Source organism: Trichechus manatus, unplaced genomic scaffold (assembly GCF_000243295.1).
Source record: "Trichechus manatus latirostris isolate Lorelei unplaced genomic scaffold, TriManLat1.0 scaffold00014, whole genome shotgun sequence".
Classification (NCBI taxonomy): Eukaryota; Metazoa; Chordata; class Mammalia; order Sirenia; family Trichechidae; genus Trichechus; species Trichechus manatus.
In genome coordinates, this window is record NW_004443950.1 from 11,450,093 (window position 1) to 11,464,925 (window position 14,833).

Here is a 14,833-nt window from a genome sequence, read left to right on the forward strand (position 1 = left end):
GACTATACAAGGGCATGAATAACAGGAGGTGGGGCTTACTAGGGGCCCCAGATGTAAAGACAACCACACACACACCAACCGAAGGAGACCATGCCACCCCTCCTGCCTCACCCCATCACTCTCTGGGCAGCTGCGATGTTATTTCCTCACTGCATTCATGACTATCTGAAATTACTGTGCTGGATTCATGTGTTTGTTTATGGTCTGTCTCCCCCAGCTCCCCATGTAAGCTCCTTGAGAGAAAGGATCTTTCTCTTATGCCCAGCATATAACTGGCACTCAATAATTATGTGCTGAATGAATATTTCTGTTTGTTCTGTGGCATGGATAAGAGTTGAATAACAAGTATCAAAATGCTTACAGTGATTATATCTGGGCAGTAGAATTAGGCTTGCTTTCTTTGTGATTTTCTGTCTTCCAAGTTTTCTGAATTAAGCATCTTACTTTTGTAATTGGAGTCCCTGGGTGGTGGAAGGAGCCCTGGTGGTGCAGTGGTTGAGAGCTATGGCTGCTAATCAAAAGATTAGCAGTTCGAATCCACCAGCAGCTTCTTGGAAACCCTGTGGGGCAGTTCTACTCTGTCCTGTAGGGTTGCTATAAGTCAGAATCGACTAGACAGCAACAGGTTTGGTTTTGGTTTGGGTGGTACAAACGGTTAACGCACTCAGATGCTAACCAAAAGCTTGGAGGTTCAACTCCAACCAGAGGTGCCTTGCAAAAAAACACCTGGTGATCTAGGTACTTCCACACAATCAGCCAGTGAAAACCCAATGGAGCATGGTTCTATTCTGACACACATGGGTTCCCCATGAGTCGGAATCGACTTGACAGCAACTGGGTTTTTGTTTTTGTTTTTTAACTTTTGTAATTGGGGGGTGGGGGGGGTGAGTTTTCTCTCCTAAAGTCATCCAGTCACTCACACTCAGAATCCCAGATTTAATGGTTCCCTGTCATCTTACTGAGTGGTGAGGACATACCCCCTATTTCTGTCAAGAGGTGCCCAGGCTATGAAAGAAGAGGGTGAAAGGAAGTCTCCTGAAGCCAATGGTTACTTCTCCAGCGACTACTGAGCCCCTGCACAGCTCACTCTGTTGGCAGGACATGGCACCAGTCCCTCAGCTAGATTCTAATTTCAACTCCGTGCTAGTAAAGTGCCACCAGACAAATGCTGAGGGCCACTTACATGAGAGTGCTTAGCACTTACCGCCATGCCTTTCAGGTCCCTGCTTATCTTCTCTTCCTGATTCTGTTATATGGGCTTGCATTTATTTATAACAGTCAGTTAGTCCAAAGGATATCAATTTGCATGATTCAGGTGTTAATATGCTGCTGAATGTCAACTCCTCACTTTCATGCTGTCTCCCAGAAGTGAGTAATTTTGCTGTAGAAAAATTCTTTCCTGTATTCTGGAGTACACACACAAAGTTGAGGGCTTTGTCTGTGTCTTTAAAAACCAAACACACATAATGCCCTTAGACAGCCAAATCATATTATACGATGCAGGATTTCAACATTCCGGCACACTGCCAGGGCTTAATGGCCAGTCAGACGCTAAGTAAGGAAATGGGTCTGCATTAAACCTACAAATAAGTCAACAATCAATAGTTCAGTATTACAGTAAAAATTTGATGTGCCCTTTAAATTGCTTCTGGCATCTCAGCCTTCTAACTCGCGCTCAGCTTCAGAAGCAAAACAAAACAAAGATGATCAAGCAAGAAGCTAACACAACCTATTTTCACAAGCACAAAGCCTTGACATTTCCAAACTAAAAGCTGCTCCAAGATTTCACAGAAACCCTTTACTGTGTACCTGTAGGGCAACAAACCTGAGAAATAATAGGCTGAGCTTTAGACAGTAAATTAAACTGACAGCTCAGCAAGCAGAAAACTATGGCAAAAAAGCAAGCACCTGGAGATAAACGGATGAAGCAGGTTGGGTCTTCCTGTAAATATTCATCTCTACCCAAAACCAGCAGGAGTTTGTATCAAGGTTCACGAAGCATGCTCCAGTTTCTCCTTCAGTCGACATTATTTTACTACTAAGTTTATGTGAGCAACAGTAATGACCACCACATCCGCTCAAAAGCTGGCACACCTTTCAGTGTCACTGTGGGCTTTCTATGTCTTATGTTGCTCTGAATGAGCCATTAATTATACTTTTATTTCATAGTTCCACTACCCTTTCTCTTTCAAATACATCCTGAAAATTTACTCTTTTCCTAAAACAGTCTAGTCTACAAATGAAATCTAAAACCTAGAGTGTTAAGGGCACTCTACTGAACTCAAACCAATGGAAGGGAGTTCACATCTGGCATACCTAGACTCTGTAGGCCTCAGTTTCCTCATCTGTGAAATGCGGTTAACAACAGGACCTGCCTCAGATGGTTGCTGGGAAGATTAAATAAGGAAACTCAGAAAGTGCTTAGCACAGTGTCAGGACACAATAAATGTTCGATAAGCCTCCCCAGTTCTAGCTGGGGTAAAATAGAAGACAGGAGTTTGAACTTGCCCCTGGTTCCATGTTTCACTACATCAGCAGGGAACTTTTAAATAAAAAACAAAAAACAAAAAACAACTATTTACATTAGTGCTGCTCAATGTAAGCCCTAGGAGTACCAGTCTGCAAACAGTTTGTTCCCAGTCTGCAACAGGTAAGTACCAAAATGGAGAATAAGCATTTGAAAACTTTTATGGCAATCTGACAGAGTAATTTTCTGTCTGCTAAATCTAATTTAAAAAAAAAAAATTACAGCTCGTATTTTGCACATCTTTCATTACATTTTTTTCTAGTAATTCACTCTTATGTATTTTATAAAAGTATCAGTCTGTGATGAATTGGAAATGAAAAAAAAATTGGTTTGAGAAGCACTATTTGGTGAGAGGTTTTTCAGTGAGTAATACCTACTACTATATTCCTTCAACTCTAAGACATCGGGGGCAGTTTGGGACCTCATCACAGAACCAAGTGCTACCGTGAATGCCAGTAAACCTCCAAGGATCCACCAGGCCCTGCTCATTTAGAGACTGGTCCTGCTGAGAGAGACAGATAAGCACTATGGATAAAAAAGGATCTAAAAAACACTCTTCTGGCAGGGTGCTCTCGGACAATACCACACCAATGTACTTTGGTACCTTGAGAAAATCAGGTATATCACAACCTGCTGTGGCTGTGTCTGTCTATCCCTGAGATACTAACGGCGTTTTGAAATAGACAATGTCTTTAAAGAAAAGGGAGAAGTGGAGGAAACTCTCCCTCATATCCTTTCAAAGAAATAAACCAACTCAGTAACAATAAAAACTAGCTGGTAAATCCACACTCCCGTTTACATTCTGCTGTCCTAATCCTCCCTTTTGTTTTAGAAATTAAGCAAGTGGTCTGGTCCTAGTTGTAAATATGTTTTACAAGACAAGGATTCTTTCTGTGCCATTTCTTGGAAGCTGTGTCACGCCCAGATTCTGCTGCAGTGCTTCAAGTGCTGTGGTTTTCTGAAAAGCACAGGCAGGATTTTGCTGATGGCATCTCGGCCCGACAGCCACTCCACGGTGAGAAACAAGGACTCGCCCTTCTGTCCTCCAGGATAATTAAAGTGGCACGTGCCCCACTGCTGACCATTAGCGTGGCAGACCAGCGGCTGTCAGAAGCGAGGGACTCAGCCCCAGCTCGCCTGCCAGCAAACCTGAGCTTGGGAAACTCACTCAACCTCCCCATATCTGAAGTGCAAGATGGAAGCCGAGATTTTGCGAAACAGAAAAAGGCTTGAACAGAAAGCAATACACACTTTTTCCGAGAGCTCTGCAGCAAAAGGGAAATCTAAGTATAGGTCTTGTCAGTAGAAAACGCTGCCCTCCCTACCTCCCACCTTCTTCTCTGGTCCCCACCAAACAACTAAACAAAAAGAAGCAAAACCAAGAGTCTCCCCTATCTGAGCCCCTCTCTCAATTCCTTCACAAAATGTGGATTTTCAGTAGAATCACCAGCAACCAGGGCCCTAAAGTTTTGTAACTCAAGGGCCACACTTCGCAACTACCTACCACCAACTAAGGGAGCCACATCAGGCTGCAGGCCTGGAAAGCTCTGCATCGAACATTACAAAATGGAAACAAGAGATCACAGGGCACTGCGGCAAGCAGATCAAAGTGGCACAATGGGTCAAGGGCTGCCATCTGAGGATGACGGACTGTTCTAGAGTGATGTGTTCAATACCTGACGAGGTTTTAACCCCCCATTTAAATCACATCCACTCCAGCATCAAATCATTCAGCAGATAAAAAGAATGCCTAATGCTGGTTCCTGAAACCAAGCAATTTAAAGTTGCCAGGCTGAAGATGACCATATATGCTCCCCCGCTCCAGAATGCTGGAGCATCAGCAGATACTGGCAGGTTAACAGACAGCTCGTGAAGGAGGGAGGGGATGACTCAACTCCAGCTCAAAGGCACCAGGGCCGGGCCAGCATTTGAAGTGCTCTATTATAATGTTAGATAAATATTTCAGCCATGGGCTTGCTCCGAAATACTCTTACAGAACCATTCCAACTTCTTTCTTCTTTAAGTTGGTAATTGATATTCCCTTGTTCACTACAGGATATAGGAAACCTCTGAGAAGACAAAAAAAAGCCTGTCATTTCCTGTTTGCTCAGAATGCATTCAGCATCCATTTGCTTGCTTGTCCTGAAAGCCCAGAATTCAGGAGTGAAGTGTGAATGGATAAATAAAAAGGCTGAAATCTTCTATCCTCGGCTCACACAAAAGCAGTTTTTCACGTTTTCCACAGATGACGCCTTTAATACCCATTTTTATTCCAAAGTTACCATTATTAATGTAACTGCACACTTTGTCACCAGACACAACGCCTTTTTCCCTTATCATGAATGGGCAGAAAAATTAAATAATTTCAGTACTTACTACAGCAACCAGCAGTAGGCTACCTAATTATAAACACAAAACAGGAGCCTGGCCTCTGTGAAAACACTATTCACAGGTTTACTGGATTTTACTGGCTCTGAGATTTATACTGGGGTTTCACGACAAGGAATAGCAAACATATTTATAAAGCAGGGGTGATGTGGACACCACCATGTTCACACTAAGGACAAAGCCTGGCACAACTACTGTCCCTGAACCAGAAGAGAGGACACAAGGAGATGTGGGTCTTTTCCACATGCAGTGCAGCCACCACACCCAAATCTCAGCCTAAACGTACCTCGTATTCCAGGAAAGGCTTCTCTCAAGCAAACAGGCTTTGGATCCAGTGATAATCAGAATCATTTGCTAGTGAGCCCAAGTTGTTGTAAGTTTAAGCAGCTGCTATGAACTGAGAAAGGGCAAGGTTCAAGCACCCATTCCAAAAACCAAACCCACTGCCCGTCGAGTCAGTCTCAACTCACAGTAACCCTATAGGACAGAACAGAACTGCCCTATAGGGTTTTCTAGGCGGTAATCTTTATGGGAGCAGTTCACCAGCTCTTTCTCATGTGGAGCTGCTGGTGGGTTCAAACCACTGACCTTTAGGTTAGCAGCTGAGCATTTAACTACTGTGCCACCAAGGCTCCTCCGAGTACCCATTAACCAAAAAAAAAAACCCACTGCCATCAAGTCAATTCCAACTCACAGAGAGCCTATAGGACAAAGCAGAACTGCCACATAGGGTTTTCAAGGCTGCAAATCTTTATGGAAGCAGATTGCCACATCTTTCTCCCGCGGAGCAGCTGGTGGTTTCAAACTGCCAATCTTTCAGTTTGCAGCTGAGCACTTTTAACCACTGCACCACCAGGGCTCCTAACCCACTGAAACCCACTGCCATCAAGATTTTGACTCATAGTGACCCAGAGCTCCTAAGTACCCATTAAAGCCCTCTAAAAGCTCAAAAGAAAGGTTACTACAAACTTCCGACTGACTCTCTTAGGGGGGTAAAAGAAATATAACAAAGCAGATCAATAAACACAAACGCTTAATGAAAAACCTTCACTCCGTTAAATTCCATAGAATAGTCTCCTATATTTTTCTACTATGTAAAAACGTTTAAAGAATAAAGTCTTATTCCTTCAGAGTCCATCAGTTCAAAATTTCTGATGATCTGATTTGGGCTCATCTGGGCAAATGCTCACCATCATGTGCACAACAGCCTACTCAAGCAAACTACGAGCAGAAACAAGATGGAAGACAGGTATGTTTTCCCTACTTAAACCATTTCTCAGAACTGCTATACAAATTATCAGTATGCAAACAGATGCACTCTTATGAATGAACCTCATCTCTTCCTTAGATTTACTAAAGCAGCTCAGATAAGACCTCTCCTTGGCACTCAAGCTTAGCAGTTTCAATTTTTAGAAACAAATGAAAGTGACAATTCCATTTCTTTAAAAGCAGTCCTAGGATTAAGACATTGTTTACTCATCCACACTGCGCTTCCCCTCAACTGATTTAAACTAGGGAAATTTTACTGTACTTTTTTCTTCCGTAAGGAGCTCTGGTGGCACAGTGATTAAGCGCTCGACTGAGAACCGAAAGGTTGGCGGTTCAAACTCACCAGCAGCTCCTGGGGAGAAAGATGTGGCAGTCTGCTTCATAAAGATTTACAGCCTTGGAAACCCTATGGGGCAGTTCTACTCTGTCCTATAGGGTTGCTGTTGAGTCGGAATCGACTAGATGGCAAGGGGTATTTTCGGTTTTTTTCCCTCAGTAATAATATTTTGCCAGTAATATTCCCAAAGAGCTGCTATTTAGCACACTAATCATTCTAGGTAAATTTGACCCTCTTTCCAACAAACTGCCACAGTACGTCTGGAACCTATTCCCCACCAAGAACTTGCCAGTACTACAAACAAACAATTAGCAACACAACCACTCTTCCTCTTAGCTGTTATGTTATGTAAGCTGCATTTAAACAGCAGTATCTTAATTCTGAAGATATAAAATTAAAAGATAAACTATGAAAATAACAATTTAGGTGATAAGGGGTTATAGCAGCAGTGATTCATTTTTGTACTTACCAAAGTTATTCAGTTTCTTCTGACCATTTAAAAGATAAACTAAGGGTGGTTTGAGCATGCTTGACATTTTCAAGGCCAAGGACAGAAAAAGGAAGGAAATAATGAATATTTTATTATAGTTACAGTGTGGTAAGCAAAACAAATTTTTAAAAAGGCAATTACCATTGTAACATTAGTCATATGTGGCAGATCAGTCTCCCTGATTCCAATTTTCTTACTGTTATTTTATCCTCCATTTGAGACTTTCTTCTTTTTTCTCTTTATTCAAACAGGACAGATTTTCATCTGAAGATTCAGGGTAGGGTCTTTTTTTAAAAGAGGGGGAATACAGGGAGCTGAATTTTCACTTACCTAAGGTTAGAATGGTCTGCTAAGTAAATTCCAACTACATAATCAAGATTTCTGTCCACTTTGTAGGGAAAAGTTTTGTCTTTTCTTAAGCAGTAAAGCCAACATATTTTATTTGGAGGCGACGGAGAAGAGAGATCTGAGAAGACTATGGATGAAGGGACATCTAAGGAAAGCCTTAGTTTTAAAATGCAAATTAGGGCTTTTATGTTCCATAGGTGCTACTCCAGGCTAAGGGAAGACAGTGAGCAAAGGCCTAAGTATAAAAGGGGGGCGGGGAGGGAGGGGGGGAGCTCTAGGCAACCCAGTTGTTTGAAACACAGAATATAGAATATACATATATATACACACACACACACACACACACACATATTGTTGTTGTTGTTAGGCGCCATCGAGTTGGTTGCGACTCAGAGCAACCCTACACACAACAGAACGAAAACACTTCCCGGTCCTGTGCCACCCTCACAATCGATGTTATGCTTGAGCCCACTGTTGCAGCCACTGTGTCAATCCATCTCACTGAGGGTTTTCCTCTTTTTGCTGACCCTCTACTTTACCAAGTATGATGTCCTTCTCCAGGGACTGATCCCTCCTGATAAACATGTTCAAGGTATAGGAGACATAGTGTCACCATCCTTGCTCCTAAGGAGCATTCTGGTTGTACCTCTTCCAAGACAGATTTGTTCGTTCTTTTGGCAGTCCGTGGTGTATTCAATATTCTTTGTCAACACCACAATTCAAAGGTCTCAATTCTTCTTCAGTCTTCCTTATTCATTGTCCAGCTTTCACATGCATATGAGGCAATTGAAAACACCATGGCTTAGGTCAAGTGCACCTTAGTTTTCAAGGTGACATCTTTGCTTTTCAACACTTCAAAGCGGTCTTTTGCAGCAGATTTGCCCAATGCAGTACATCGTCTGATTTCTTGACTGCTGCTTCCATGGGTGTTGATTGTGGATGCAAGTAAAATGAAATCCTTGACAACTTCACACCAGGTAGCTGTTCCTACCTTTGGAAAGCATCACAACTTAATTCTATCTAAAAAAACAAAAACCAACCTGTTGCCGTCGCGTCGATTCCAACTCACAGTGACCCTACAGGACAGAGTAAACTGCCCCATAGCGCTTCCAAGGCTGCAGTCTTTATGGGAACAGACTGCCACATCTTTCTCCCATAATTCTACCTAAACTAGGTATTTAATATTTTAAAAAGCAGACTCTTTCTGTTTGAAAAATTGTCTCTACAGAAATCTTTCCAACACATTATACAGCATTAACCTGTTTAGAGTGTAACTACTATTGAACTGAGGAATCAGACATGGGTAGTCAGCCTTACTTCCCACGGGCATGTTGAAGATGAGGTCAGATATTTGGTCAAGGTCTGCAATCACTGGGACAAGTGGCAATAGATGCCTTAGCCCAATATTCCCTACAGCTGTGAAATGGAGTTAATTTACAGATGTCTCATTTCAGTTAGAGTTTTTTGATACATAAAACTGTTATGGGTTGAATTATGTCCCCCAGATATGTCCAAGTCCTAACCTCCAGTACCTGTGAATGTATCTTACTTGGAAATAGGCTCTTTGCAGATGTAATTAAGTTAAGGATCTCAAGATGAAATCATCCTACATTTTCAATGGATCCTAGTAATGACTGCTGTCTATGGAAAAGGAGAGGGTGATTTCAGACACAAACGGGATAAGTCCACGTGAAGACAGGGGCAGAAGTTGGAGTTGTGCTGCCACAATCCAAAGAATGCCAGGAGCCATCAGAAGCTGGAAGAAAGGCAAGGAAAGATTCTTCCCTAGAGCCTTCAGAGGGAGCATGGCCCTGCTGACACCTTGATTTCGGACTGCTGGTCTCCAGAACTGTGAGGGAATAAAGTTCTGTTGTTTTAAGCCACCAGATTTGTAGTAATTTGTTTGCAGCAGCCCTAGGAAACTAATATAGTAAGTTTAGCAATAACAGTATTGCTTTAGTCTAACACTATTTGGAAATATTATAGCCTAATGCTGGGAAACTGTGGCTACTGTTTTTATGATTAACTCAGGCTATTTCTACACAGCCTTCTTGACATATACATGCAATCTAGTGAAAAAGCCCAGGTTATAACTGAACTGTGTAGACGTGCACTTTATTATTATATAATACTCATCATCCATGGTACACTAAGTGTGTGCAATCTGCCCTCAATATTTTTCTCCCCGAAGATAGAAGTGGGCAAGTGGTTCTCCACAAGAGGACTTGTGCCCCTCCTAAGCACCACAAAGTCACTAGAGTAGATCAGCACAGTCATTTTAGTATCATGTCCTGTTAACAGTTACTGCTCTTCATCTCCATCACATAAATTGTGGGCATTCTTTACAACCATTTCCAAAAAATAAAATAAACAGTTAAAAAAAAAATTCTATTAGCATTATAGATATATTTTTGTTTCTTTTACAGTCGATTTTAAAAATATGTTACCTTTGCTGGTCACAGCGTTTTTTTTTTTGTTTTTTTTTTTTTTAAATACATTCTCAATGCATGCCAACATCATTGATTATGACACCGAAAACAGTAACAACAAAAAACCCGTATTAATTTCAAGCTCCATTAAAAACAGAAGGAAATATAATCGATGTTTAACAAATAGAAAAGGACAATCTGTACATGGGAAAATGCTTTTTCAAGCTTATAAGTAATGCAAACAGTGGATGTCCTGGGCAGCACCTGTTAAAGGATGCATCAGCGTTTCCTTTTCGAGTAGTACTTTAAGGGTCTTATAAATTGACTTAAATAAATTCACTCTGACTGATACTCAGCACATGGAGTTAGGGTGCATTCATTTCAAAAAATGCACTGGTTGAAAAACAGAAGTTCATATACAAAAGTCCATCAAATGATAAAAAACTTCTGTGCATCAAAGGATTTTAATCAACTAAGTGAAAAGATAACCTACAGAATGGAAGAAAATACTTGATAACAATATATTTGATAAGAGTTTAAAATCCAGAATATATAAAGAACTTCCACAACTCAACAACAAAAAGACAAATGACTCAATTAAAAAGTGGGCAGAGGACTTGAATACCATTTCCTCAAAGAAGATATACAAATGGCCAATAAGCACACGAAAAGCTGCTCAACATCATTAGTCATTCCAAAAACCAAACCTGCTGCCACTGAGTCAATTCCGACTCACAGCAACCCTACAGGACAGAGTAGAGCTGCCCCACATGGTTTCCACATCTGTAACCTTTACAGAAGCACACTGCCACATCTTTCTGGTGAGGAGCCACTGGTGGGTATGAACTACCAACCTTTCGGTTAGCAGCTGAGTAATTAACCACTGCACTACCAGGGCTCCCGTTAGTCATTAGGGAAATGCAAACCAAAATCATAATGAGGTATCATTTCACATTCACAAGAATGGGTATTGTCAGAAACATGGAAAGGAACAAGTGTTGGCAAGAATGTGGAGAAACTGGAACCCTTGTTCATTGCTGGTGGGAATGTAAAATGGTGCATTCACTATGGAAGAGTTTGGTGGTTCCTCAAAAAGTTAAACATTGAATTACCATATAACCCAGTAATTCCTCTCCTAGGCATATACCCAAAAGAAGTGAAAGCAGGGACTCAAACACATAATTATACATTAATGTCTACTGCAGCATTCTTCACAATAGCCAAAAGGTGGAAACAACCCAAATGTCCATCAACAGAAGAACAGAAAAAGAAAATGTGAAATATACATACACTGGCATATTAGTCAGCCATAAAGAGAAATGAAGTTCTGATATATGCCACAACATGGACAGTCCTTGAAAACACTATGCTGAGTGAAATAAAACTGACACAAAAGGATAAAAACTGTATGAACCCACTTATATGAAAAATCTAGAATAAGCAAATGCACAAAGATTAAAGTTTATGAGTGGTTACCAGGGGCTGGGAGAGGGGAGAATGGGAAGTTATTATAGAAAGGTTACTGAGTTTCCATTTGGAGTGTTGAAAAACTTTTGGAAATGGACAGTGGTGATGGTTGCACAACAAGTAAATGTAATTAATGTCACTTGAATTGAACACTCAAAAATAGTTAAAACTGCGAACTTTTTGTTGCTTGTATTTCACCACATAAAACAAATTTTTAAGTTCACCAGCTATAAGGTATGTGAATTATATCTCTATAAAGCTGTTACAATAAATTTTTTAAAAGGCCATCAGATGGTGTGTACCTGGTTTTTCTAAAAACAAGTAACTGAAAATGTCCAAGTTTACTCTTCTTTGTTACCAACCACTGACGGTACACTGATACCTCTCCTAGCATTATGAGAAGATTAAAAAGGAGAGCCATTCCATGCTAAGGACGCTAGCAAGCTTGACTCTTACACTTGGCAACTAAACAAAGAACATGATACAACCGTGTACACAGGAAGTTTAAAAACAGGTCAACTGAGCCATTGAATACAACTTAAAAGCTCCAGTCCCTCCAAATCTGAGCAGTCTCAGATCAGGCCAAAGTCTTGGCCCTTTAGATCATAGCTAAGCTCTCTCCTTTAAACCTTTGCTGGCAAGAAGATAAACTCCACAGAAGATGTATTTCAAAACTAGAAAGTCCTAAACCAGTACTTCAAGTCCAGGTAATCAACTCCCAATTAATCAAAAGCTATCCTGGATTTTGCATTTTTGAAGCTATTTTGAAAAAGTCCAACCAAGAGGTGAAATTTTGAAATGGAAGCATCCATAGTCTCAAAGTTCAAAGACTTCCCAGAGGTACAGGACCAAAACTCGTAGCCATGTTCATTCCAAATTAAGAAATTCTCTCTGATATGACTGAGCATGCATTGCTAGGAAACCATCTAATGAAGGTGCTGAAGCAGAGTGTTCATGCATTAAGTAGAGGGTTAGGACAGACAATCACTATGACTCAAACATTTATAAACCTGTCATTAATACAGCGAAATAAAATTGGAGCTCCACATCAGTAGAAATGCATGAAATGCATCACTAAATGTTGCTGAGTTTTTCAAATATGCATCCCAAGTATGTCAAAGAAAACTACAAAAAGCAGTTAAGTCTTTAAAATAAACAGCTTCTTTGGTATCTTCAACATTAAAGACATTCAAACAAACTTTCAGCAAACACCATTTCTTTCCCATCTATTAGGGATGCTGCCCAAAATATATATGCTGATTATTCAAATTATTTGAGTCATGTTCCATTCACCCCATCTCATCCCTTTATAAGCATTTGTCTATAAAGCGTTAAGCAGTTGAAATAGGAAGTGTAAACCAAAAAAGGAACATGCATGCCATCTGAAGATTACATGGAAATAAGAAGTCATCTATATACTGACAGACAAATATGATTTAGTGTATAACTCCAGAAAAAAAAACAAACAAAAAAAACCCAGATTTCCATACTTTGGGAATACATCAATGACAGGAAAAATAATGAAATCTATAATTATTCAAACATCAGGCTCTATGTTTCTGTACTGGAAAAGATGCAGTAGAATTCTGACAGTTAAATGGACTAAAATTCAAATTGAGCCCAAATAACGCAATAATTTCCCACGTCTACTAGGAGCTGCCTTTGTAGGACCTTGCGTCCTCTCATTTCAAAGGTGAACTAATAATAAAAATGGTGCCCCACTGCACCCTTCATTTTAATGCAAATGCAGTGTCCTAATTCCTTAAAACTAAATGAACCACAAATTTTTCTTTAACAAACTTTGCCTTCTTACAATATCAACTTCTGATTAGAATAAAATAGTATGTATTGTACTGGTGGTACGTTTGCTTAAATGAGACTGACTGTTCTATTCAACCGTTTCCTGGTGCCACCGTAGCCAAATACTTCCTGGAAATAGATGAGCAGGTGTCAGCAAATAGTATTCTAACTTCCGCAGCTCTTTGCCAGCCAATACAAGCGGAATGTGGAAGACAAATAGTAAAATTATTTGAGATCTAGTAAAGAAAACAAGAGAAACTTACAACTCTAACATCTCTGTGCCTTGGATTAAGCCCAAGGAAAGAAGAGAAATCTGTTCTTATAATTACAATAATCTAAAACACACAGGTCAGAATTGCTTTCTTAAATTCAGCCTCGCAGAGCACTCGGAAAATAACCCCATGCTCTATCCTACACCTCCAAAGCTGAGTCTCCCATTCTCTTAACATCTGAGGAAGTAGAAAATTACCAAAGAAAACCAGAAATCCCAAGTCAGCTGATCAAAAAAGTGCCAGGGGCTTCAGTCAGCTTATTTGCCATTCCTGGCACCTGGCAGCCCTTACCTGAATGTCGGTGTCCTTTACAGGCTCAAGAGGCTCAAAGGTGGTGGCCGCACTCAGACTCTCCAATCGCTGTGAGATGTGGGATATGTCAAGTCCCCGAGACCCAAGGAGAACTGACCTATATGGGGATATAAGGTAGGGAGACGAAAGTGAGGAAGAGAATAGGACGACGACATCGAATATGCTTCATAAACTGCGAGAGTCTTTCTTTTATTCAAAACTTACTATATACTGCCCAGACACTTTCATATGGCTGTCTTATACCTTTTCCTAAACTTCTAACAGACACAACACTGCATTTGATAGTAAGAGTGATCCAAATTCTGATCATGTCTGAATTAGAGTGAAGGTCTTGTCTAGAATAAAATGATAGTACTACCGTAGTATGGATTATACCTCAACATAAAGAAAACAAAAATCCTCAGAACTGAACCAATAAGCAACATCATGATAAATAGAGAAAAGATTGAAATTATCAAGGATTTCATTTTACTTGGATTTACAATCAATGCCCATGGAAGCAGCAGTCAAAAAATCAAAAGACGTATTGCATTGGGCAAATCTGCTGCAAAAGAACTCTTTCAAGTGTTAAAAAGCAAAGATGTCACTTTGAGGACTAAGGCGCGCCTGACCCAAGCCATGGCGTTTTCAATCACCTCATATGCATGCGAAAGCTGGACAATGAATAAGCAAGACGAAAGAATTGGTGCCTTTGAATTATGGTGTGCTGGTGAAGATTACTCATGCACTGCCAGGAGAATGAACAAATCTGTCTTGGAAGAAGTATAGCCAGTGTTTCTTAGAAGCGAGGATGGCAAGACTTCGTCTCACATACTTTGGACATGTTATCAGGAGGGACCAGTCCCTGGAGAAGGACATCATGCTTGGTAAAGCAGAGGGTCAGTGAAAGAGGAAGACCCTCAATGAGATGGAATGATACAGTGGCTGCAACGATGGGCTCAAGCATAACGATTGTGAGGATGGTGCAGGACTGGGCAGTGTTTCATTCTGTTGTACACAGGGTTGCTATCAGTTGGAACTGACTCAATGGCACCTAACAACAACAACCACCATAGGCCAGACTGCTTCAAACACTTTATAGTTAAAAAAGAAAAACATGAGGTAGATACTATTATTAATCTCCATTTTATAAACACGCGAACTAAGGTGCAAAGAGGTTAACCAAACTGTCCAAAGTCACAGAGCCAAGAAGTG

The 14,833-nt window shown here is 40.6% G+C and overlaps 1 protein-coding gene across 2 annotated transcripts in view; it reads right to left on the minus strand.

Moving 5' to 3' along the window:
• The window catches only part of NUP93 (nucleoporin 93), a 118,841-nt gene that overhangs the window by 75,787 nt on the left and 28,221 nt on the right, over positions 1–14,833 (minus strand). For both annotated transcript variants that reach the window (XM_023726885.1, XM_023726886.1), the window contains exon 3: positions 13,619–13,736. In XM_023726885.1, the coding sequence (XP_023582653.1) occupies positions 13,619–13,736 (118 nt within the window). The remainder of the gene's footprint in view (positions 1–13,618; positions 13,737–14,833) is intronic.